Here is a 25,072-nt window from a genome sequence, read left to right as displayed (position 1 = left end):
TTTCTCCTTAGCTCGACATCATGTAATGGACCCTAGCCTTCTCAAAAAGTTTTTCTCACGCAAGTCTTCTATCTGAAAACATTTTGCAGTTTATTTTTTATTTATATGTTTATTTTTTATTTTTATTTATTTATTAATTAATTTTTATTTTGTCAGCAGTATTGGTAGATCTCTTTCCAAGTCATTTAATTGCATCAACTATGGTATACCTGAGCAGTGAGGTTAATAGGATAGAGCAATCGTCATCCAATAAAGAGACCGACGTTGAACCGTATCTTCCGTATCCTTACAACTTTCCGAAATTTCTGTTTTGAGAAACCGATAAATGGTTACAGTATAATGTTTATAGGCTATTCAATAGCTTGATATTTCGGAACTTCTATTAAAGATTCGAAATAAACATTTTCTTATTTATTGAAAAAAAAAGGGCCATTAACATTGCATAATATTGCCGACGCAGTTCTCAGCAATTCAGAGAAGGAAAAAAGAACTCTGTTGTTCTTACGTCTCCTCTAGATTCAGAGTTTGCACACGTTTTTCCCGATTTTCATCACCCTTTTCACGTTCGTGTACTAGTATAAGTGTACAATTCTTTTACTGGTATAAGGTACGACAATGTCATGTACTAGTGTAAGTTATCCCTTTCTTGGTGTCTTTTATAATCCCTCTGACTCTGCCAGTCGAATGCTTGAATATCCTGCGTATATTTATACGTAGTACAATTGTATTAAAACCCTTTCAATTATTTCTTGAGGTAGGATTAAAAGATCATAATAAAAGTTTACGTCGAAAATTCTCATGTTCGGCTTATTAACACTTTTCTTGTTTTAAATTACATTGATTTGTTTATTTTATGATGTGGTGTAAAAATATATGCTCAAAATAAATCTGAAATAAAAGGCCATTAATTTTTTAACTTAAAATTTATTCTATTCAACATAACACACATTAAAATGTTAACAAATGTAGTCTTCTTTCTTTTATTTATTGCTGATTTTGCTTCGAAACCTGTAAAAATCACTTATTGGTTAAAAAAGCAATAACGATCACATTTTCAATTTCTTTAAATACATTATAACATACGTGTCGGAATAGCTTGTAATACGGTCAAAAAAAAATTCAATTCGTTATTGGGAGTGTCTCAATACGTTGTTTTTAATTAGTAGAAGCATATTTATCCGTAATTAGTGAAGGAAAATATAGAAACGAACATATTCTTTGCTATTGGTGATTAACGCAACAAAATCAATACTTATACCTTGCTCAACCAAGTTATAAATAATGAAATCTCTCAATTTAATAATAAATAAGTAAATCTCTGAAATCTTTGTGATAAAAACTTTAATGACATTTAATTATGGAAGAAATATATAAATCGTAATGAATTTCAAAACATTTTGAGATTCATAATTCGTAATAGAAATTTATTAATTTCAATACAAATTACAGGTTTGTTGTTAACATTTCAGAATGTTACTTGAAAATTAATAAAATTTTGCCCTAAAACATGAAAAATACAAACTTTTTTAATTTTATTTTTTCACTCGATTGGAGCAGAAAACAGAGAGGGGTTGGAGGACAAACATTAAAGGCATCATCAAGTTTCAACCTCTAATAAAAACTGTTTTGATGCTAAATACATCCTAGTTTTTCTACTGTAATTTGATTTGGATAGCGTTTTTGTTTTTTCTTAACTTTATTATGAATTAATGAGTATTTTTTCTGTTTTCGTTTTTATTAAAGATTCTAAAGATACATTTTGAAACAAGGGATATGTGAACTCAAATATCTCCTATTTGATAACTCTAATTTCAGTAAATAGGAGCCTTTTTTAAAACATTATGTGGCTTTTTATATAGCCGAAATTAAACAGCCGACCCAATTCTGAGTTTACAACTATGAATACTACCGAATCAATTATTGGGACAAGCTTGCCTTTGTGGAAACTAAACCACATTTTTGTTACATGGAGAGAAAAAGTACGAAAACTTCTCATGGTTAGCCCCTTGGCAAGAAGATTTTAAACTATGATTCGTCTAACACTGAGCCAGCAGGGATCAGTACTTATTTCAACTAGCCAACGCTAGGATTTGAATCTGATTCACCTCATTGGGAGACAAACGCACTATCTCTTGGGCTACCAAGGTTCAAAAATTTGTGTATTGCATGATTTGTTAATTTTTTTTAAATTTAACCTAGGTTTTTTGTGTAATAATGAGTATATCTGATCTATGAAACTGTCGGAATAAATCCATTTTCTGATTTGCTAAACTGATCGCGATCCAGTCAATTGTTCATTCCTGTTGAAACGATAAAATGTGCATGATTAGACACGTTACGAAAATAGACCCAGCTTCACAAATTAATTATAAGGTCTCCGATTGACTTTTTCTTACCTATATTTCTTCGATTTTACAGTTCAATTTTATATTATCATTATCATAAGATCTATTAACGTGCTCTGTAAAGAATATAACGTATAGGATTAGAAATATGTCACAAACCTACAGTTAACTTACTTTCTGTAAACAATGATTAAAGATAATGTGGATATAAGGAGAAAGCCTGATGCTATGCATAATAGTATGAAATACAATGAACTTGGTTTTTCTGTAAAATATAAATAAAATTTTTATGAGTTTTGTTCTTATCGTATACATATTATTTAAAATAGCACTTTTGACATAATTGAGTATATCAATAATAAAAATTCTAAATGAAAAATGAAAATAAAAAGTAGTAGCTCACGTAGGAAAATTAACATTTTTTTAATACAAATTATTCTTAATTTAGTTTATGAATTGAAATAAAATCATTTCAAACGAAACTCTGGCCATTCTCATTAAATACTTGGCGAAGCAGTGTTGAAATATTGCTTTACTTATAACTTACTAAATTGTCACCTGTTTTAAAATAAAATAAGTTGCGTATTTAATTGCATAATACTTCTTCAAATAAATTACATATGGAGTTAATATTAAAATAACAATAGTAATAATGGCATAGTTAATTCATTTTAATAAAGTTTTAGCTTCATCTCTGTCAAAAATATTCCTAGTCTAAGTTCAACCTCCCCATTACCTTATTTCCTTGAAACCTCATCACTCCATTTTTTAGCTTCTTAACCGTTATAATGTAAATTTACATTTCTTAGCTAAAAATCTTTCGTCGAATTCAAATTTTAATAATTACTTTGCATTCCAGAATCTCAAAAAAGTTATGCCGCGCCATTTCACATGGTGTTTCCATTTTATTACACAGTGAATAAAATACAACCACTAAGTTTCCATTCTAATCACTATATTTAACCAATTTTAAAGTTGAAATGTAGCTGTACAAAACTTCGTTTTCGAAACAAGTATTTTTAATATTCATCGAATAAAACATGTTTTATTCTTTCCTGATACGAATATATATATATATATATATAGGTTCAAAATGAAGATAAAACAAAGGAAAATTACAGACATATGAAGAAAAAAAAAGGGGGGGAGAAAAAAACAATAAAAAGAAACTGGGAGGGAAAAAAAGGATAAAAAATTTTTTAAAAATCCGGAAAATAAAAGATATAATCTTTTCATCAGCCCTGTCAGAAATATCAGAAAGCACTCTTTTCTGCAGATATAATCGTGTGGGCTGATAAAAAGATTATATCTTTTATCTTCCGGATTTTTTAAAAAAATATTATCTTTTTTTCCCCCCTGTTTTTCTTTTTATTGCTTTTTTTCTTCCCCCCCCCTTTTTTTTTTCTTCATATGTCTGTAATTTTCCTTTCTTTTATCTTCATTTTGAACCTATCTAATGAGTTCTGTTTACTTGCAGCTTATGCGCAATAAATGATACTTATTGTTTTTCTTAATTTTCTTCGTGTTTTTTTGTATTTANTGTGTGTGTGTGTGTGTGTGTGTGTGTGTGTCTGTGTGTGTGCACCACTTTTTACTAAATAAAGACACTTTATTGGTTAATAAATTTTTCCCATTTTATCACTACACAGATCTTAATACATAAGTCAAACTACAGAGCTTAGAGAGGAACTTTTTATAACAACAGTTTTTAGACAGACCATGCTCCAACGTAATTGCACAACACGTGCAAGGGGAAACCTTTTAACTGTTTCGTCTCCTATGTAAATATTTGTCTCAACTTTTGTTATTCGATGCCAAGAAAATAATTCAACAGGTTCTGATATGCAACGAGCCCACTTGTTTCACTAGGTGAGACGCAGAAATACGCTTTAAAACCGGTATTTGTTTCAATTTAGAACGAAATCACGGAAAATATTTAAGTTTTTTGTCAATAAACTCGGGATAATATAATTTTAAAAGCGTCATCAAAAGAAAGGATAACTAGTTGCTCATTCTCAGTTTCCCGTTGACGTTTTTATTCTTTTTTTACGAACGCATAGAGGGTAAAATAATATTTAGAGGTTTACAGTGATAAAAAGATAAAAATTGGTCTCAAATTAAGCATTGAAATCCAAAACCGTGTTGGAAGATATAAAAAAGAAGATTATATGAAAAAAAATATCAATAAAAAATTTATAAATAAGTTAAAGGTATCATGAGTCATCTTTGTGCTACAAATAAATATTTTTTTTTTACATACTAACGCCTATAACGTACAAAATGCACCATAAAATACACCGCACAAGCATTCAGTCTTTCTGAAGGGTCAAGTGAAGCACATGGAAGCCTGAGAAGATTTATACTGAATGTAATGACGTAAAATTTAAGTTCTTTTAACTCACGATTTCATATTCTCCAAAATCAATTTCATATATCCCCTTCAAAGCAATCTAAAACATGGAAAATAAAAATAAAAACATGGAAACATTTTAGGAAATAAATGTTAAATATTTAAACTAAGCTCAGTGGCGCAACAGCCCACGGAGATCTGAGGCCTTCTGTGCCAAGCCCAGTTTTCTCGACCTTGGGCTCTGGGAGCTGGAGCACATGTTCTAAATTGGGTGCTCAGCCGAACGCGGAACCTCTACTGTTTAGTCCCTGGGCACGCTTGGAACTCATATTATTAACTCATTGAAGGAAAGAAAAGCTGTGCCAACCTTGTTCTGTCCGAAGTTGGAACCCAGGGCCTATGTCGCAGGAACATGAAGTGCTGCCAGGGAAGAAATCTAGACGTGGCCAAAATGTGCAATTTAAAAGTTGCAAACATTTTGTAAATGTATACATACCAACGCAGTAGTTCAAATTCCAGTCGTATTGAGTAGAAGGTGGACATTCACAGAAAGCTTTTCTTAGCCATGCCACATATTTACACTTTGCCTTCATGGCTTCACAGGAAATTTCAATTGGCTTACAGGCCTCGTTTATTTCACACTTATCACCTTTGAAATATTCATGACACTTACAAAAATAACTGCCTTCTTCAAAAACACAGATTCCATCGTTCAAACAGTCTCCACTCCACTCACATGTGGCTATTGAAATAATGTAAAATTAAATATTAGATAAATAAAATAAACCTTAAATAAAATATAGCAAGGATCTAAATTAATTATCAATTACCTCTACAGGTCCCATTTCTTTGAGAGTATCCTTCTTCACAAACACAGTGTTTTTGTCCATGCTCATGGAAAAAACATAATTTACTTCCGTTGCCACAGAAACACTCTAAAGGAAATAATTCAAATGAATTTAATAATCGGATTTGCATATTTTCTATAAAAAAAAACAAAGATTTAAAATTGTACAAAAATTTGCGAAATTGATTATACCTAGTTGCATGCTAATAAATAACCTCATTTTAGTAAGAGGTAAAAAGGCGAATGATCTCAGATGTCATTTGAAGGAGGAGGGATAAAAACTTAAATATTGATATAAATACAAATGAAGCCTAGTTTACACTGAATCGAATGAAACCGAATTCTAGACGATAGACAAAGAATAGTTGAGAAATATAATGTTTGACTTGTACCCATTTATATACCTGACAATGCCATATTGAACAAGTGAAATACACTGGTGGACGAAACTAGGAGATGGAAAGCATTTTCGCACATTCATTCGCACATGCAAGATACCCGCACACCGCTCCATGTGTTTGACAATGGTTCCGTGAATGCCCAGAGGTACAGGCAGGTGATCCTAGAGCCCTATGTGCGTCTTTTCAGGGGCGCTGTTGCCCCTGGGTTCATTTTTATGGACGACAATGCGCGACTACATAGGGCTCTCATGGTTGATGAGAATCTGGAAAGCGAGGATATTCAACGAATGGATTGGCCAGCCAAATCCCCTGACCTGAATCCTATTAAACATGCTTAGGATGCTATTGAGAGAGCTATTGCTATGCGCCAACCTCCCCCCAGTACCATTCTGGAGTTAAAAATTGCTCTGGTGGAAGAATGGGAGGGTCTTCCACAAGTGCTCCTCAACTCCCTTATTAACAGCATGCATACTCGTTGTATACATGCTATCTGTGGTCGTCGGGCTACCGAAGCGGGGGTGCCATCCCCTCTGCAGAGGATCAAAATTGTGATGGCATGTCTTCGGATCATCCTCAGGGGTGTTTCCCAGACCGTCGCCAATAGCCCATTGTGCAGCTCTAGTGCGACGTAAATGAACAACAACAACAACAACAACATGCTATCTGTCAGGGGTGAAAATACACCATACTAGAGGCAACACACACTGCACAAGCCTCACTTTTATTGTCATATTTTATCCTTAAGTTCAGACTACATTGGATTTATTGGCAATAGGTCTTGCCAGTGAATGGCACTTTCATTTTTGTTTTGCATACTTTATTATCATGGAATAAGCTATATCCATACCAAATATCATTTATTTATATTCAGTATGTTTTTAGATATTTGGGAAAATGTCTTCCATCTCTTAATTTTGTCCTCCAGTGTAGTTGAAATGAATAATGCCAAGAAACTGATGAAGGGGGGAAATTATATTAGCTTCAAAAATTATTGAGTACGAAACACAGCAACCAAGATCAATGAAAAATACGAACACAAAACGGATTTTAAAAAAATGATTAACGACCATCGAGATAAAGAAAAATAAAATAAAGGTGAAAAGCGAAAAACCAAAAAAAAAAAAGCGCTATAGCAGTGCGAAATGATGCCGAAATATACGTATCGGTATAGGATGTATTTCCATGCAATAGTGAGGGTTTTTGGTAAAAACATATCGTTAACTATGGAATCGGAATTCATATGAAGCAAACTATATTCCAGAGCATCAAGATGACCTAATATGATTAGGAAGAAAAGAATTTTGGTTTATCGAATTTAAATTATGCGTAAGGTTCCAACAATGTACTGTAATATACTATTTATTAAATTCTGCATAATGGAAAAATCTAGCGAGTTCCTTTAGTCTAAATTTTCAAACGTGTCTGACTTGCTTAATGTAGCCAAGATTGCATTATTAAGTGGTGAATGCCTCAGCAATTATCAATACGGGATCTATGAGGGACTTAAATTTAGTTGTGTTAACAGACCTAGAGATGGCCTTAAAATCCAAACGAGACAAGATGTCAAATTTATAGTAAACGGAGGGGTAAAAAGGTATTGTAGCAAATCTGCAATGACGACTAGAAGAGTTAAGAGGTTTCGGTCTAGAAAGTTTTGAAAAAACTGAATCAAGTGTAGAAAGGTTAAATCTACTGTTAACAGCAAGTTATTAGAGGACGCTAATTCGGAATTTGAAGTGGAAAAATCATAGAAGAGGTCGAGATCATGGAAAGCAAAAGTATGAAAAAAAAATTTTTGTTTTTTTCTCTGTCAGTTAGAATAATTAAAAATGACGGAAGGGAAGAAAAAGCCGAGAAATATTTACGATAGGCGGAAAGATCAAAACCATCAGGATTATCTAATTTAAAATGCACGATAAAATTAACATCTGCATTTAAAATTAATTGAAAGTTGAGATTAACCGAATTCACAATCGAGAAAAATAGTGAACTTGGATCCCTCATAGATTAGTATCACTGTTTATTAAAACAAATGTATAATCAACATATCGGTTCCACCATGAAAATTTGAACACTTTAAAGCGCTTTCTCCGATATAACGCATGGAAATGCCCTAGAGAATATAAAAGGGGATTTTCTATGACTTGAAACTTAATTCTTCATAAAGAATTTACTATTTTTCAAGTGACCGAAACATGTTGACTTGTCTACTGGAAAATTAATGATAGTTTTTCATTATACTGCTTATCACTATCATTATTAGCAGTATAATGATAGTTATTCATCATACTGCTATTATCACAGTACTGTTTTCAATTCATTTTCCACGCCTATTTGAATGAGACCCAATACGCGTCAATAGGACTAGTAGATCTGTAGTTGCAAGGGCTTTATGTCTGAAATTTTTAACTTGTCCTTTATTCCCAGAAGCCCCAACTCTTTTAGTCCCCCAACTTTCTCCGCTTGGGGCAGGGGTGAAAGCTAAACGGAAAAGAGGAAATGCTGGTAGTAAAACCATTTCAGTCATAGCTAGTTTACGGGGGAGTTTACTTTTTTTTCAAACCATTCAACAATATCCATACCTGCCAACTTTTAATCCTTTCAAGGATGATTTTCTCCAGTGGTAGTAAAATGGAATTTAAATTACAATTTTAGGCAGAAACGTACGCTGCATTTTGAAAAAGCTTATGCGGACTACCACGACAGTATTGCATATGTATATATATGCTTAATTTTTTCAAAAATAGTGGTGGTTAAAAAGATTATATATTAAGTTTATAAATGCAAGTAATATAAAGAAAGCATACATTTTATTACCACTTTAACCCTTTCCTTCTCGCTCCCGTGAAAATGACGGGGTGAGGTTTCGCCTCTATTTCTCGCTCCCGTGATATTGACGGGCTGGAGTGTCAGTATTAACGCGACAATAAGAATAAAACTAATTCATTTCTTTTGCCAGGAAAACATTTTATTCCTCATTTTACACACCAGATGGCAGTACCAGGATATTTTTAAGGTAATTGTAGATAGTTAGTTTATTTTAAACAAGATGTCAACACTAATTAAATACATAATACAAATACAAAAGCCAAAAAAATAGGCACTTTTATTACCGTTTTCTTGAAAATTAACCGATCATTAAGGGGTTAAAGATAGAAATAAAATTTTAAGCCAAAGGCATAAAAGTTGGCAGGTATGCAGTCCTATTTATTTCAGCGTAAAAAATACAGAAAAAAACGTTGCCTCACTTATTTAAATATTTACTAGATACAAAGTGTCAATAAGGATAAACGAAGCTTATTTAGGAAATTAAAATTTTTAATTACCTTCACAGATACCATTCCTCTGAATGTATCCTTCGTAACATTTACAATATTTTTGTCCATTATCATTGTAAGTACACCGGTAACTTTGTTTGCCACAATAACATGCTAAAGAAATAAATTAATGTTAATCCAATACTAAGATATGCATCTCTTCTGAATAAAAACTTAAAACAAATTTAAAACACTTTATTGTATAATCTTTAGTTGCTTGGATAATTTAACAGAAACGAAATTATGAAAATAAATTAAACCTGAAAATCAAACTATGTATAAATAAATGTTTAGGAGTCTTGCAATCAAAATAATGAGATAATAGATGTAAATGTTTAAGGCAAAAAAAAGTATTTTTCAAACATTTATAATCAATGGGCATGTTTCTTCAAATTTTATGTAGTAAAAAGTAATACTTGGGTCTTGTTGACACGGGCCTTCGTTACAAAAAGCATTGAGGAGAAATTAAAAAACAAAACCTTAATTTAAGTTTAAAAAAAAGTAAAAATGGTATCTTTTTACACATTAGTGAATACTGACTTAAAAAGTTTTTATATTGTGCAACTTTCACCAAACTCCTACAAAAATATTTAATTAATTCCGCGCAACTTAAAAGAAAAAACTATCATCCAGTTTGCTACGAGATTAACCTCACATTTCGAGTAATATTGCTAATAAGAGCATGCAAAACTTTGATTTCAATTGTATCAAAGTGCAGGAAAAATTCAGGAGCTGAAATTTGTGGATATTTAGGTGAATAATCACTTCCCTGTGCCCATGGTAACCCAAAACGCAGAAAATCCACAAAAATTTTGAACCCATTTTTAGTGCTTAATTTCGTGATAAGAAGCATGTTGCATAATAGTAATTCTTGGATTAAAAGTGATGAATTTTAATTGAGGGATGATTATTAAGCAATTATAAAGATTATAAAGCAAAAAAATTTACAAATGAAAAATAACAATATAATACAAATTTAACTTATTATTCTAAACAACAAGGTAAACAAAGTGATACGAATAGAAGGTTCCATCTGAAAGATAAGCAATCTAAATGTTTTTCATCAGTGTGATCAGCATCTTACTATACCTGTTTCTAATAATAAATTACAATCTAATATTGCTAGTTAACTGGTTAATATTATTGTTATGTTGAATATATTTGAAAATGAATCAATACATTTTATAAAGCAAAAAAAATAAATAAATAGATAAATGAATAAAATAGTGTGTTTTATGAACTGAACGATGTTATTAATGAGTTGGTAATACAAAAGGTAATGAAAACAGAAGTTGTTAACCCAATTTATTCTAATGGCAGAGATGCCAACTGCTCCGGACAGGCCAAAATAATTTTTAAAAAACGGTAAATAACTATAAAGTAAGTTTTGAAATTATTTGACTATTTTTGCTTGCTTTTTAAAAGATATAGCATGACATAAGTACTATAAAGTGGTGAATTATATAAGCCTACGAATTATCTAGAAATAGGGGTGGATAAAAATCTACTAAATTGAATTTATTAAACCAAGAGTCACAATTGATAAACTACCACTTTAAAATAAATATCTGCTGTCCGGAGCAAGTGGGCATCTCTGTATGGCTGCTATAGAGAAACGGCTTTTTAAATGCATTCTGCGGAGCCATACGGTTCTGGGGAAAAATCACTGAGCTTCTGAGAGTTAAGATTTTTTTGAACTATTATTTTAACATAATTTATTAAATAATTCATGCCTGCAATTAAATTTATATACAATAAATAATCCATAATTTTTTTAATATTATGGTGGCTCATATTAAATGATTTTAGTAAAAGCCCAGTGGAAAAGAAATATGAAACTTACAAAAAATTTCAATAACCATATATTGCATAAATAATAAAAATAAAACTTTCCTTAATATTTCTCGTGAACATTAATACTATCGTTAATTTTATTACCAATATTGGCGGAAGGTTTTTTTTTTCTTCAAATATTTTCAAAATAATTATTTTTCTTTTTTTGGTTCGTATATTTTCAATTGCTAATGGATTTCGTTTATGAAGTCAAAGTTTTCCCAAAATAGACTCGATCATTTGAGGATACTACAGCAAAAATAATTTAAAATAACTACTCTAGTGTGAAAAGAAGAAAATATTTTAATTCTTGTCAGTCCTCTTAGGATACAAATCTGTCGAAAGGCATAGAGGGAATTTTTGTTCCCAATAGAATTGTATTGCGAAATTCAAAATAAAGCATTTTCCCATTTTTAAACTACTGTAAAATGCAGTTTTGAAGTTTTTAAAATATTTCATTACTTCCCTTTTTCTTAGTTTTAATTCTGTTTACTTGTTTTTGATATAGTTTGTTAAAAAATTAGAAACAGAATTCAATTACTATGCACAGAATTCCAGTAGAAATTTGAAATTGACTCATACACGTATTCGAGATGATTGACTCATACACGCAGAAGTGAATATCTAAAAACGTACTATTGAAAGATATTAATGCGTGGACATTCATACTACATATTGCGTAGAAAAGGCAAAAAAAATAGTAAATCCATTAATAAATCATTAAATTAAGCGAACAAAGGATAAAGTATAAGCAAAGAGACTTCATTTAATAAATTTTACATACCTTTGCAGGTACCATTTATTAGAGAGTAGTCTGATTTACAGGAACATTGTTTTTTTCCATCCTCTCGGAAACTGCAATAACGACTTCCATTGCCACAGAAACACTCTAACAGAAATACAGGATATTCATATATATATATATATATANATATATATATATATATATCATAAAAATGATAAAGGGAAAAAAAAGAAGAGTTAAATCTACTGCTCTTAAGATGTAAGTATACAAATATATAAAATTCATAAAATAAGTTTAAAAATACGGAAGAAACACGGAAAATAATAAAGATTAATGAAAAAAGAAGGAAAAAAATTTAAATAAAATATTTTGAGAAAAATATTTAAAAAAAATTTATTTAGAAAAATAAATTTATAATTAAAAGCCGGAAAACAAAATAATGAAGAGATATAATCTCTTCATCAGCTCACACGATCATATCCGCAAAAAGAAGTGCTTTCTAATATTATATCAATATAGCCGAAGCAAAATATATCAATACAATAGTGTGAGGAGGCCTAAAAAATTGAAGCGAAAATATAACACATTAAGTAAACAAGATGTACGTAATAAAACATATTAAGAAAAAAACAGAAACTAAAATATGAAGAAAATACAGAACAAAACGCAAAATGAAATTTATAACGCGAATAGCTAATTCAAATGAACTTAACACGTACCGGAATCTTTCAAGAATGATTTCGTAAGAAGATTGCCAGATTACAAAATATGAAAACAAAAGTGCAAATAAAGTTAGAAGCGTAAATTGAGTTAGAAGCGTAAATTGAGTTAGAAGCGTAAATAGAGTTAGAAGCGTAAACAGACGATTCCTTTACGACGCGCTCTTACTGCAGTACTGAAGAGCATTTGATTTACTAGTTATTTTGGATTGGACCGAAATTGGATGTGCGTCAGGCAATAAAATTATAATGGATAGTTTAAGGTTTATAATTAATAAGGTTAGAGCCATGATGGCTCAGGTGATAGAGTTTTCACCTTCTAATGATGTGAACTGGGTTCGAATCACAGAGATGGCTGGCCGATAAGAATTTGTATCCGGCTTGCACCGACTACCGTACTGATGCAAAATATTCTAAGTGGTAGACGGATCATAAGTTAGAGTCCCCTTGGCATCAGGCTAACCGTGGATGGTTTTCGTGGATTTCCTTTCCATGAAACGGAAATGCGGGTTAGTTCCATCAAAAAGTCCTCCACGATGGTAAATTTCTCCTGATACTTAGTTCAGGAGTTCACTTGTCTTCTGGATTAGGTTCAAAATTACAAGGCTACGAAGTTGAACATTAGTAGTAGTAAATCCAAAAAATTGGGTTATAAAATAAAAAATTGGGTTATAAAATAAAAATAAAAAAATTATCAAGGTGGATATTTACCTACACAATTTTAATAATAATACATTTGATAACTACAAATTTAAAGGCAATTTGTTTTTATATTTATTGATGATTTAATTATCGTTAATTTTCAAGATTTTGTTAAAAAATATTCATCTCGAGAAATTAAACTTGCTTCGTAATCAAGACGATAGTATTAATTTTAATTTTTGGTGTGAGTATTAAAAAAGAAGAAAATATCTGCTTTGTTGATTTATAAGCTAAAAGAAAATATTTTACTTTTAATATAAGTAAACTAATTACTTGAAATTCTAATGTTTGTAATAACATTTGTTAAAATACCATTTTTAATCAAATGAATAGAATCAAAATAATATATAGCTATGTTTATTTATCCAAAAAAAAACAGACAAACTCCTTTAAAATTTGATTAAAAAAATTAAAAAAAACAATGGATATGGATGAGGGAGCATGCCGAATCTGTTATTCTGCGTCTAAAAATGTATTCATTTATTTGCCTTACTTCAAATGTTGGTTTGAAAAGCTGTTGTAATCCAATGATTGCCTTTGGTCTCAATAAAGTATGATCAATCTATCAGTATTGATTTATCATTAAAAAAAGTCTCGATCGAAATTAGAATTATATTTTTTCCATCGCAAATTTAATCCCAATCGTTTCATACGTGCTAATATTAAATATCATATTAATCTGATAAATGATCATATAAATCTGATCAAATATATCAATCTAATTGATGATCATGTCAATCTGATCAAATATCATATCAATCTGATAAATGATCATATCATTCTGATCAAATATCGTATCAATCTGATAGATGATCATGCCAATCTGATTAAATATCATATCAATCTCCTGACATCAATTTCCTTCTTAATAGCTTTTTTAGAAAGTTTTTTTAAAACAGCAACACTAATTTTAATTTTTGAAGGCACAAACACAGCACTAAACAACAACACTAAAAACACTAAAAAACAGCACTAACACACAAATAACATTCTATTTTAATGACTGGTGAGAATTTGCAAGATTTATTCATGACTGTTAGGACAAGTTAAGCCTATCTTTAGCATTGTTAATTCTGAAAAAAATTTTGAAAACGAAAAAAAGAGAAATAAAAGGAATATTTTAGTAAACGAAAAGCATTTCTGAAATAATCTTTATTATTAAAACGCTGATTCTAACTCTGCATTATATGGGCTTTAAAAATGAAGAATCATTATTCATTGATTTTGATAATTCTCATTCATATGGACATATCTAGCCAAGTAGACGATTATTAAAAAAAGTTAAATAACTTTTAAATATTTAAGATATTTGCCCAGTTCCAAAACTAAGATAAATCTTTACTACTACATAGTTAGATATTATAGCTTTGCATCAAATGTAAGGCATTTAAGCTGTAGATTTTTAATTTCCCTTTGAGAAAAAGCCTGGATAAACATCATTAACTATATAAACATGCTATACTTTTGCTTAAAGTATTCGTAATTATGTAACAAAATTCAATTAAAGAATTCTATTAAATAGCTTTTAAGCTGTTCCTTAAAGCAATTTTTTGCACAAACGTTCAAAATCCAAGTACGCACTCATAAATGTAATCAAATATCTGTTTACGAAAGTGTTTGAATTTAATGCATGGCCTTTGTATTTTATTACACATCATATTTTCCTTCAAATAACGCTTAAATTAATACATACTTCAGGTTTTCAGAGAACTATTTTCATAATCATATTCTAATTATTAAAAATACTAAAGAATGTTAATATATACATTTAGCATTTTCAAAATTAGATACACTTTAAAATAACATTTCTCAAATCGCTAAGAAATGTTAACATGTGTTGTTCAAATCGTTAAGTAAAGTATGGTGACGTATTAAAGCTATCTGAACTGAAGAGCTTTATACATACCTTTACATTTTCCATTATATTCCTTCAACTTGCCATCACAAACACAAGGTCTAGGGAAACCATATCCATCGAATTCACATTGTCCATCTCCACAGTCACACACTAGATATTGAAAGTAATACAAATTGTTTTTCGGTTTAATAAATTAAATTCAAATGCCAAATTTTCTAAATTAAATAAACTTTCAAATGATATTTAATAAATTAAATACAAGTATAAACATTGATTTATTCCAAGCGTTAAGTAAACATTTTTAAAGAGAAGTAAAGCTGGAGTACTTAACACATACCTTTACATTTTCCATTATATTCCTTCAAATTGCCTTCACAAACACAAGGTTTAGGGAAACCATTTTCATCCAATTCACATTGTCCATCTCCACAGTCACACACTAGATATTGAAAGTAATAAAAAAAAATTCCATTTAATAAATTAAATTCAAATGCTATATTTTCTAAATTATATAAACTTTCATATGATATTTCATAAATTAAATAAAATTATAAACATTGATTTATTCCAAGCGTTAAGTAAACATTTTTAAAGAGAAGTAAAGCTGGAGTACTTAACACATACCTTTACATTTTCCATTATATTCCTTCAAATTGCCATCACAAACACAAGGTTTAGGGAAACCATTTTCATCCAATTCACATTGTCCATCTCCACAGTCACACCCTAAATATTAAAAGTAATGAAAAAATAATTTCTATTTAATAAATTAAATTCAAATGCTATATTTTTTAAATTATATATTTTTTGAATTATATAAAATTTCAAATGATGTTTCATAAATTAAATAAAAGTGTAAACATAGATTTATTAGAAGCGTTAAGTAAGCATTTTTAAAGTGTAGTAAAATGTAGTAATTATCTGAAGTACTTTACACATAATTTTGCATTTTTCAATATATTCCTTCAACTTGTCATCACAAACACAAGGTTTTGGGGAACCATTTACATCCAATTCACATTATCAATCTTCACAGTCTAACGCTGGTATTAAAAGTTATGAAAATCGTTTTTCTGTTTCGTAAAGTCGACGTGTTTTTCTAAATTAGATGCCATTTCAAATAGATAATATAAAAGCCTAATATACAGATAATATAAAAGCCTAATCATAGTATTATCTAAAGTGAAAAGTAAAACTTTTTTAAAACGTGGGGGAAGGTTAAAACTATCTTGAAAAACTTTATACATACCTTTACATTTTCCATCATATTCCTTCAACTTGCCATCACAAACACAAGGTTTTGGTGAACCATTTTCATCCAATTCACATTGTCCATCTCCACAGTCACACACTAAGTATTTAAAGTTTTAAAAATTGTTTTTTACTTAAAAAAGAAAACTGAATTTTTTTAAGTTTGATACACTTTTGAAACACATTTCACAAATCGTTAAAAGTAACATGGTTTTGTTTAAAATGCTATTTAATAGCATATAAAGTAATTTGAAGTGTTACTTCTAACTGAAGAGCATTGCACATACCTTTACATTTTCCATTATATTCCATCAACTTTCCATCACAAACACAAGGCTTTGGATAACCATCTGCATCCAATTCACAATTCCCATCACCACAGTCACACACTAAATAAAGTAAATTTTTATGCTAATTTTAAAGTAGCAATTAGGAAACCAAATAATTTTTATTTACTGCTTAAAACTGAAATTTAAAATGACATTTCCCATAAAAATTAGTTTCAGAATCAAGTAAACATTAATTCCAGAACTAAATTTATGTTTATGAATCAGTTTATGAATCTTGTACTTGGTTAAACAAATTTCTTCAAATGAGACTGATTTTCCGTCACTGCACGAAACATGTGCTCAGATTCTGAAGAGGATTCTTGTTTCTAAAGCCAAAACTATGGTATGTTTCCCTTTGCGCATGTTATTTATGCTTAATCACGTTTATTCGTTTTATTCATACGTAGCATGGAGCAACCAAATTTGTACAATTTTGGATAGCATTTCTTCTAGTGGTAGTCACGTTTATGTTTTAATGTATGATTCTTTCTTTTTTTAAATTTGATGTAAAGTTATTTTACTCTCAACTACACGTAAATGTTTCAGAGGGTCATATGAAGCGCCACTTAGTACCAACTGTCACGTGGTGACATTTATAAAATGTTTACAAAATTAGCAAAAATTCTGAAAGGTTTAGTTTTTAATTGCTTGCCGTTCCATAAAATATTTTGTAAAAAGCGCCAACCTTTCATAAAGTATATCGTATTTTCATTGAGATATACAGTAGTAGCGAGTTCATCCCAAGGAATTCATCTGTACAATTCCTAGGAATCCTTTTTTTTCTTTTGTCTTTTTACGAGTGCACGTTTTCTTTCTTCTTAATTTTAGTAATGTGTTATCTTAATATGAACATTCAAAATTAAAAGGTGATGTACAGAAAGACTATTTAAAAATAACTATTTTATGTCTCAAAAACTTTTAAGTATTGTCAGGAAATAGTTTAAACTAAAATGTTATATCTGAAATTGTATTTGTGAAATCTAAGGAAACGATGAAGAAATTTCTCTTTTAAGAACATATTTCAAACAGCACGAGTTACTCTAGATGTACAGTGCACAAAATAAAAATTGAAAAACCATGAATAACTTTTGATCTAATAATGGAACCTTCACTCAATCTTAACGAATCGAAGTGGTGACTTAAAATATGCTAATTAATCAAAGCCGACGATATTTTAAGTAACGAAATCAGACATTACTTTATCTGAACAGGCATACCTTTTATTGACGTAGTAGGATTTCAAACTCTCAAAATATAGGCAGTAGCCGCAATCAAGGAAATATAGCCAAAATTGCTTGGTCAGGAAAGCGGTCGAAAGTTTGGAGCCCTTAATGCTAATTTTACTTTTTGCTTATTTCGCCATCTATCGAGAACTTTTTAAGTGAATTACAAAACTTTAGCACACAATTATTAAATTCGTAAATCCAAAGATAGTACCATGCCAAAAACGATTTTCGTTATTTATTTATTATTTTTTATAGTTTTATGTATTTTATCTATACCATTCTACATACTCTCTTTTTTTAAATTTATTGCAGCCAATAGTTATCAAGTAAAATTTTATAACAAGAGATTAAAATTGAACTGCAATTTAATAAATTTTAAAATGCATTTTTGTTTATCAAAGATGAGAATTTTTTAATTTTAGTGAATAATAAAAAATATTTCTTAAATGTTCAAAACAATATTTATACTTAATTTACGATTCATCTAGAAAACATTTCCGATAAGTTGAGGCAACTTCCAATATAAAACATCTATTTCTCAAGCACCATCGATAGTACGTTGTAACTTTGGGCTACCATGTTTTTGAATGTTAGCTGAGAGAGGATGGAATCAAAATACATTTAAACACTATGTATCTTTATATTGATAGTGTTTAACCCTTTTGAAGGCCGTGGTAAGTATACTTACCACCACGTTTTACCACTTTTAATTTAGGTTTCCTTCTTTCAATAACTTCAGCTTTCTTGAAGTGAGTTTGAATAAAATTGGTAACCATTTGTCACTTTTAAAAAACGTATAAAAGTTATAAAATACATAATTCCTTTTGAAGTTTGAAGCATTTAAGGAATTTATTTTGTAAATAAAGAAAAATAAAAAATCAGTAAGTTCTTAATAGGTCATGTTAAATATATTTACCACCAAGAAAATGGCTTTTTTTATAAACTAAATTAGTTTTTTTTATATCAATTACTGTTCTTAAAACAATTTCAATTCCAAAAATACTTTAATTTAACTTTACTAGAAAGAAAGGGCCCATTACCAAGCATTATGTTTATCCAAAAGCCTGCTACTTGCCTTTATGTGTAAGATTCAGTAACTTAAAATATTGTGAGTATGAATTCTATGTTATTTAACATGTTTAAGGTTAGTTTCTAGAGCCATTACTTTTATGTCCTATCAATAAAAATCCCATTTTCAGATTAAAAGTTATTAAGTTGTTAATTTTTTTCAACTTTTTTTTTAGAACAACACACGTAAACAAACATGCACACTATCATTCTGCTTCATTTGTGTAGATGATAGTCTTAAATGAAAACTGTTTTTAATGTATTTTATAAATCTATTTTTACATACGTCTACATTTTCCGCAGGGAAGTTTCTTCAATTTTCCTTCACAAATACAAGGTTTCGAGTAACCATATTCATCCAGTTCACATGGACCATCGCCACAGTCACACCCTAAATATTAAAATAATTTTTTAAAAAAACATGTAAAAGGAATCTGTAGAAAAATTTTACCCTTGCCTTCATATACGTTTTTAAATAACGTTTAATTCAATACTAAGAAGTCCAAACATATCTTTATTTAGAACAGTGCGTAAGGTTGCTAGATCCTATGCACATTCTACACTTAGTTGTTTCGCGTTTGAATGAAGGGAAAATCATAATTAATTAAAAAATAGTAATTCTATAACCAACGTCTATTCCCTGAGAACCACGAAATAACAATTGCGCTATTATTACATAAATTCGAACGAATTTTGACCACCACTACATATAATAAATGAAAACAAATATATAAAAAAAATTCCTTTTTATGAGAAGCATCTAATGAGAATTCCGCAGAGTTTTAGGGTTCAGCGCATTGGTCACATGGATTCCGAGAGTCAAGTTATGATTTTCGATGCCTGTATTTAAATTTATAGCCAATTAATAATCCATTACGTTTTTAATATTTCCATTATTTTTTTTGAAATTACAATGCTTGTGAAAGATAAATTTTAAAAGAACGTTCTTTTTTAATAGTTAATAAATTATGAAAAGAATATGTGCATTTGTGAAAAATCAAATCAGTATTTCGATTCGAATAAAAACAACCAAATTCAACAATTAAGAAAAATGTTTCTCTGAAAACATTCTCACCGTTTATTTTCTTCTTTTTTCGTTTTTATTTAAATAAAAACCATATTTTAGTTCATTCATTTTTTTTTCAGTTTATGCATGCACTGAATTCAAATTACGAACTAAGCCATCTGCGCACCTACAGACTTGTGGAATACAATTTGTTCCACATAAGAACCAATTTTAAGACTAAAATTGAAAAAACAATATGATGACAAAAATTTCTTTGACTAAATATTTTTAAAATAATTAATAGAAATTTAATCATTAAAAATTTTAAAAATAATTAATGGTCTTTCGTTAATTAATGTGTTCATATTTGCTAATGAAATCTATTCAATAAACTTTGGTGTTTCATCAAAAGAAGATCGATCTTTTAGGGTACCACAAACGAAAGAAAAAGTGTACAGCTGATTTAGACGAATGTTTATGATCTTTAGTTTAAATACCAGATATTGAAAATTTAAATTTTTTTAAAAAATTACCTTTTCAGTTCACTATTACTGGAAAGAAAAATTTCACAAGAACTTCAATTTTTAAAAGATAAGAATATTTTTAAATTTCATATATATTTTAAAATCAAGTAAAGTGGCAAAATTTCGTACCCTCGAAAATGCTATGAAACTGGAAATTCGGATGAATTTTTCTCATCATGAATATTGCTCGAACACTTCTTCCCATGCTTGCAAAAGCATACGATTATCTTTTTGGAATAAATTACTGCTGTATAAGTTCAACTGAGTAGTTTATAATTTTTATCAAGAATGAAATTACGCTTTCAAGTTTTATTAATGTACAAAAAATGATATTATACATAAAACATCAAATGTTATTATGTACCAAAGAAAATTAAATACCGATGAAAGCTTTAAGCGTTTCACAAAATACTAATCAATCTAAATATAATTTTGTTAAAATCGTTAAATCCTGATGAGAGATATTTAGGGTAGAGTGTTGTATTTTGAACCGCATGGGTTTCAGACCAGTGTAAACATTTGCGTCCCCTTGAGGGGAAATTCTGCATTCGGTATGTGTAGTTGAAACCTGTAGTAACAGTTTCTGTCTCTCAAATTATGTTTTACGTGAGTGTAAAAAATTCACCCTTACTGACTTTTATTCTAATATTTGGATTTTCACGATCTAAACGCGATTCTAAATGGTTCTTTTAGTCGCTATGTTTTAAATTGAGTAAAAAAATCACCCTTAATAACTTTTGTTCTAATAATTGGATTTTCATGATCTAAGTGCGAATCTAAATGGTTCTTCAAGTCTACAAGTTTTTCAAAATCTGAATTCTTTAAACATCATATTTATTTACTATAAGCTAGGTTATATCTTTACTATTACAATAAAAATTAAATTATTAACAGGGTGATATTTTGTTTTCTTCGATGTATTTCGGGCAATGTTTTTTTTCTTTCAAATTCTTTCTTAAAAGTGGATTAAAGTATTCTTCTGCAAAATAAAGTATAATGGTTGACCAAATTATAATGCATTTTTTGCAAATTTTCTAAGTTATTTGAATTATTACTATTTGTCCAAGGTGGAAAACTGTTCCCTACCGAAGTGTTACTTTTATATAAATCACTTTGAACTTACTTCGACATTTACTATTATATGCCTTCGTTTTGGCATTACAAAGACAGGGCTTTGGTGAATCAGTTGCATCCAATTCACATTTTCCATCTCCACAGTCACACACTGAAAATTAAAAGTAAAAACCAATGAAGGATGCTTTTATGAATAAAGAAGTTGATAAAAATTTAAAAGTTGAGAAAATTCTCTTTGTTAGATTTACTTTTAAACAACAATTTACATAATACTAGGAATTATTTTATTATAGAGGTACGATATCCATAAATGTCCGTTATGCCCAGGTCTGCCAACTTTTTTAGGTTTTGTGCAAAAATTGACTCAAATGGTTGAAAATTTTTGTTTTGATGTATAATTATTTGTTTGGTAAATTGGATTTAAAGTAATTTCTTCACCATTACATGTAAATATTTCAAAAATTCATGTAGAAATATCCCTTGTTCCAATTTGGCAAAATTAACCAAAACTCCATTAAAAACTCCACTTAAACTCTATTTTAAAAAGTTAGTAAAATAGTTCGTCATAAGTTCATCTTTAGATTAGTACATCTTATCAAAGAAGCACTTTAAAAGAAAAAAGAAAAAAAGCCACCAAGAGCAAAAAACAAGCAACTTTCTTTTTGTACAAAGTTTTTAAAAACCTTGCAAAGAAATATTGTAAAAATTTTCAAAACGTTGTAAAAAGTTTCTGTAAGAAAAAAACGGATAAAAGAAAAACAGGAATATATGTTAAATTACAGACGAATTCAAAGAAGTAAGGAAAATAACTGTTTTTCCCTGAGTCTTTATACTGACTTCAATAATACGAATAATTTTATAAACAAATAGCCAAAATATCGGTTTGATGGATTGAAACTTTAGTTCTTCGTACTTTCTGATCGTCTTATTTTTTCTCCAATAGTATTTCAGTGGTTTATATCCCATTCTAATGTATTATACCTGGAAGTTCCATTAGCAGAATAGGCTTAATGCTTAAGAGAGAAAAAGTAATTAACAGAGTTTAATCACCCTTAATGCAAAATTACTTAGTAAATGAACTTACTTAGTTACTTAGATAACTTAGTAAATAAAGGGTTTTCTATATTTTTATAGAAACTTTCCGTTTTATAGATCCCCATAATTTTACATGAAACTCCCGATACATGATTTCCAAATGAATTTAATCTATTTTTATGAAAAAATATTTACATCAGTGTGCAGAGTAAATATATATATCAATAAAATGTTGGAGTAAATATATATTGACGAATATCAATTATGAACTTTGTAAAATTAAAAATTTTAAAATTAAATATATATAATTAAGTAATAAAATTAAAACTTAATTACCTGCATTTAATTTAGAATCAATACTGAATGAATATATATCTGCAACATAAGCAACAGAAATCAGTAAAAAAGTAAAAACGCGCATCTTGGAAAAGACTTTGATTGTGATTTAAGAAAACAGCTTCTTTAAGGATGTAGCTGATAAAAAATCTTTGATGTCTTTTATCTGTAAGTATTTCCAAGAAAGGGACTTACAGTGCTCAAAACAAACACACACACAAAACAATCCCAATGGAGCTACTTCAATCTACCTACGTAACAATTGATGAAAGATCAAATCACTACTGTAGTATCTTTCCCGTAGCTGCCAACTTTTCTAACTTAGGCAGATAGTATTTTCTAGTCGTAGCAAAATGCATTTTTTCTGCACTGAATTTTTTATTAAATAAATTTAATTTAAAATAGTCATTAATAGATTGCGCAAAGACGAATCATTTGTTTCAAACTGTTGCGTCTTTTAGTTATTATTTAATTATTGAATTTAAATAAGTTTAACCACTTTTCCATCCAGAGCCACTGAACTCTACTCAGCATTCTCATTTTCTTTAAAAACGATTCTCTAACGTATTTTCATTCTAAAAATTTCCTTCGTTGCAAATATTTTCTTTCATGGATACTTTGGTTTTAAATAAGATACTAACGTTATTTTAAAAGTTTACTTTCGATCCATGGAATATTCGCATTCAGATCAGAAGAGCCAGTTCCTGCAATAAAATACCGAACTAATGACTAATATTATTAGTTTATGTTGCTCTTGCTCTACCAGCACTGATCATCACTCATCTGGACCAACCTTAAACGGTTTGAAGTGGAGACAAGCGAATTTGCCAACTCATCCCAAGGTTAGGCTTCGTTCTTACACTTTACATAAATCTCAATCAGCGAGATATCACTCTGAAAACATTATTTAAAATTTTTGATTTAATTGATAACTTATTTAATTATAAAAATAACTTAGTTTTTAACTGACAACTAATTTATAACTTAGGAGAAATATTATTAACTTATGTTACTCTTGTTTTACCAACACTGATCATTGCTGGTTTGGGACATTTTTAAACGGTTAGAAGTGGTGATCACCGAATTCGACAACTCATCTCAAAATTAGGCTTAGCTCTTACATTTTACATTAATCTCAAGGAGCGTGATATCACTATTAAAATTGTTTAATTTAGTTGATAATTAATTTAATTATGAAAATAACTAGTTCTTAGGTAATTCTGTTTATGATGCTTCTAAATATTTATACTGATCAGAAAGATGAGAAGTTATGTAAGAAGAAATTATTATAGAAAATAAATTTTGGTTCTTTATAATACAATTTATCTTTTGCTGCAGTGAAAAAGTTAAGTTCTTGGATTTTGTTGAACAAATATATCAATATTTTTTTTGAAATGAATAAATATATCCGTCTTTCTTTGGATTGATCAAATATTCCTTTTTCTTCTGAATTGAGCAAATATTCCTTTCTCTCTTTGAAATTAAAAAAATATATTTGTTTACTTTACTTAACATTTCATTTACTTTACTATAAATTTTACTTTAATAAATTCTGCGACTTACATTTTTTACTATATTTAAAATTTTGAAAAGTAATGTACCCAAATATGCTAATAAAATATATAATAACACACAAATATATGCGCTCAAGAAATAGCGGCTGATTTAAGGAGAAATATGTGAATCAAATATTTCTGGGAAATCGAATCTTAGATGTACGACTTCATCTATTTCACAAAACTATTTGTCGAATTACACTTAAAATTTTATAGTTTGAAATATGAAATTGCATTCTATAAAATAATAAAAATATTTGTATACCTTAAAATTCAAAAATTCTTTAACGAAACATTATGTAAAAGAATAAAACATAATAAATAAATTTAAGAAATTATTTTTTGCATGGTATTATCTTCGCATAAACGAAATTTATAATTGTGTTCAAAATGTTTTTGATTTGTGTAGAAAATGTTTGAGACATTTCAAAATACGCATAAAGTAAAAATAACATTAAGGTCTTAAAACTTTCGATCACTGTCCTACTTTCTATATTTTGTTGTTAGAAATCCAAATCAGTTAAAAAAAGGGGCTCTTAATCAGAAAGAA

The 25,072-nt window shown here is 29.1% G+C and overlaps 1 protein-coding gene across 5 annotated transcripts; it reads right to left on the bottom strand.

The window, feature by feature from the left end:
• Positions 1 to 908: 908 nt before the first annotated feature.
• LOC107444587 (adhesive plaque matrix protein 2) lies at positions 909 to 23,150 on the bottom strand. Of its 5 annotated transcripts, XM_043055323.2 has the most exons (14): positions 22,967 to 23,150; positions 21,645 to 21,746; positions 19,278 to 19,382; positions 16,656 to 16,757; positions 16,367 to 16,468; positions 15,742 to 15,843; positions 15,455 to 15,556; positions 15,166 to 15,267; positions 11,878 to 11,982; positions 9,270 to 9,374; positions 5,526 to 5,630; positions 5,192 to 5,437; positions 2,520 to 2,610; positions 909 to 1,008 (listed from the first exon to the last, which is right to left on the bottom strand). In XM_043055323.2, exons 1-14 carry the CDS (start codon positions 23,049 to 23,051, stop codon positions 981 to 983), a joined length of 1,482 nt encoding a protein of 493 aa, XP_042911257.1. In that variant the 5' UTR covers positions 23,052 to 23,150; the 3' UTR covers positions 909 to 980. The 5 variants fall into 5 exon arrangements, with proteins under 5 accessions (XP_042911257.1, XP_042911260.1, XP_042911262.1 ...); XM_043055326.2 differs by lacking the exon at positions 16,367 to 16,468; XM_043055328.2 differs by lacking the exon at positions 19,278 to 19,382.
• Between the last annotated feature and the right edge of the window lie 1,922 nt (positions 23,151 to 25,072).

The sequence above is a fragment of the Parasteatoda tepidariorum genome, chromosome 9 (assembly GCF_043381705.1).
Source record: "Parasteatoda tepidariorum isolate YZ-2023 chromosome 9, CAS_Ptep_4.0, whole genome shotgun sequence".
Taxonomy (NCBI): Eukaryota; Metazoa; Arthropoda; class Arachnida; order Araneae; family Theridiidae; genus Parasteatoda; species Parasteatoda tepidariorum.
Note: the sequence above shows the minus strand (reverse complement) of the source record. Positions and strands in the feature narration are given on the sequence as shown.

What these genes read in the sequence shown, in the direction of transcription:
- LOC107444587 (XM_043055323.2), bottom strand. Translation starts at nt 23,051, where the DNA reads ATGCGCGTTTTTACTTTTTTACTGATTTCTGTTGCTTATGTTGCAGAT. An exon ending in ATATGATGGAAAATGTAAAG is followed by an intron (nt 15,844 to 16,366) that starts GTATGTATAAAG and finishes TTTAATATTTAG; the next exon opens with GGTGTGACTGTGGAGATGGA. An exon ending in TTAATCATTGTTTACAGAAA is followed by an intron (nt 1,009 to 2,519) that starts GTAAGTTAACTG and finishes TGATTTTTACAG; the next exon opens with GTTTCGAAGCAAAATCAGCA.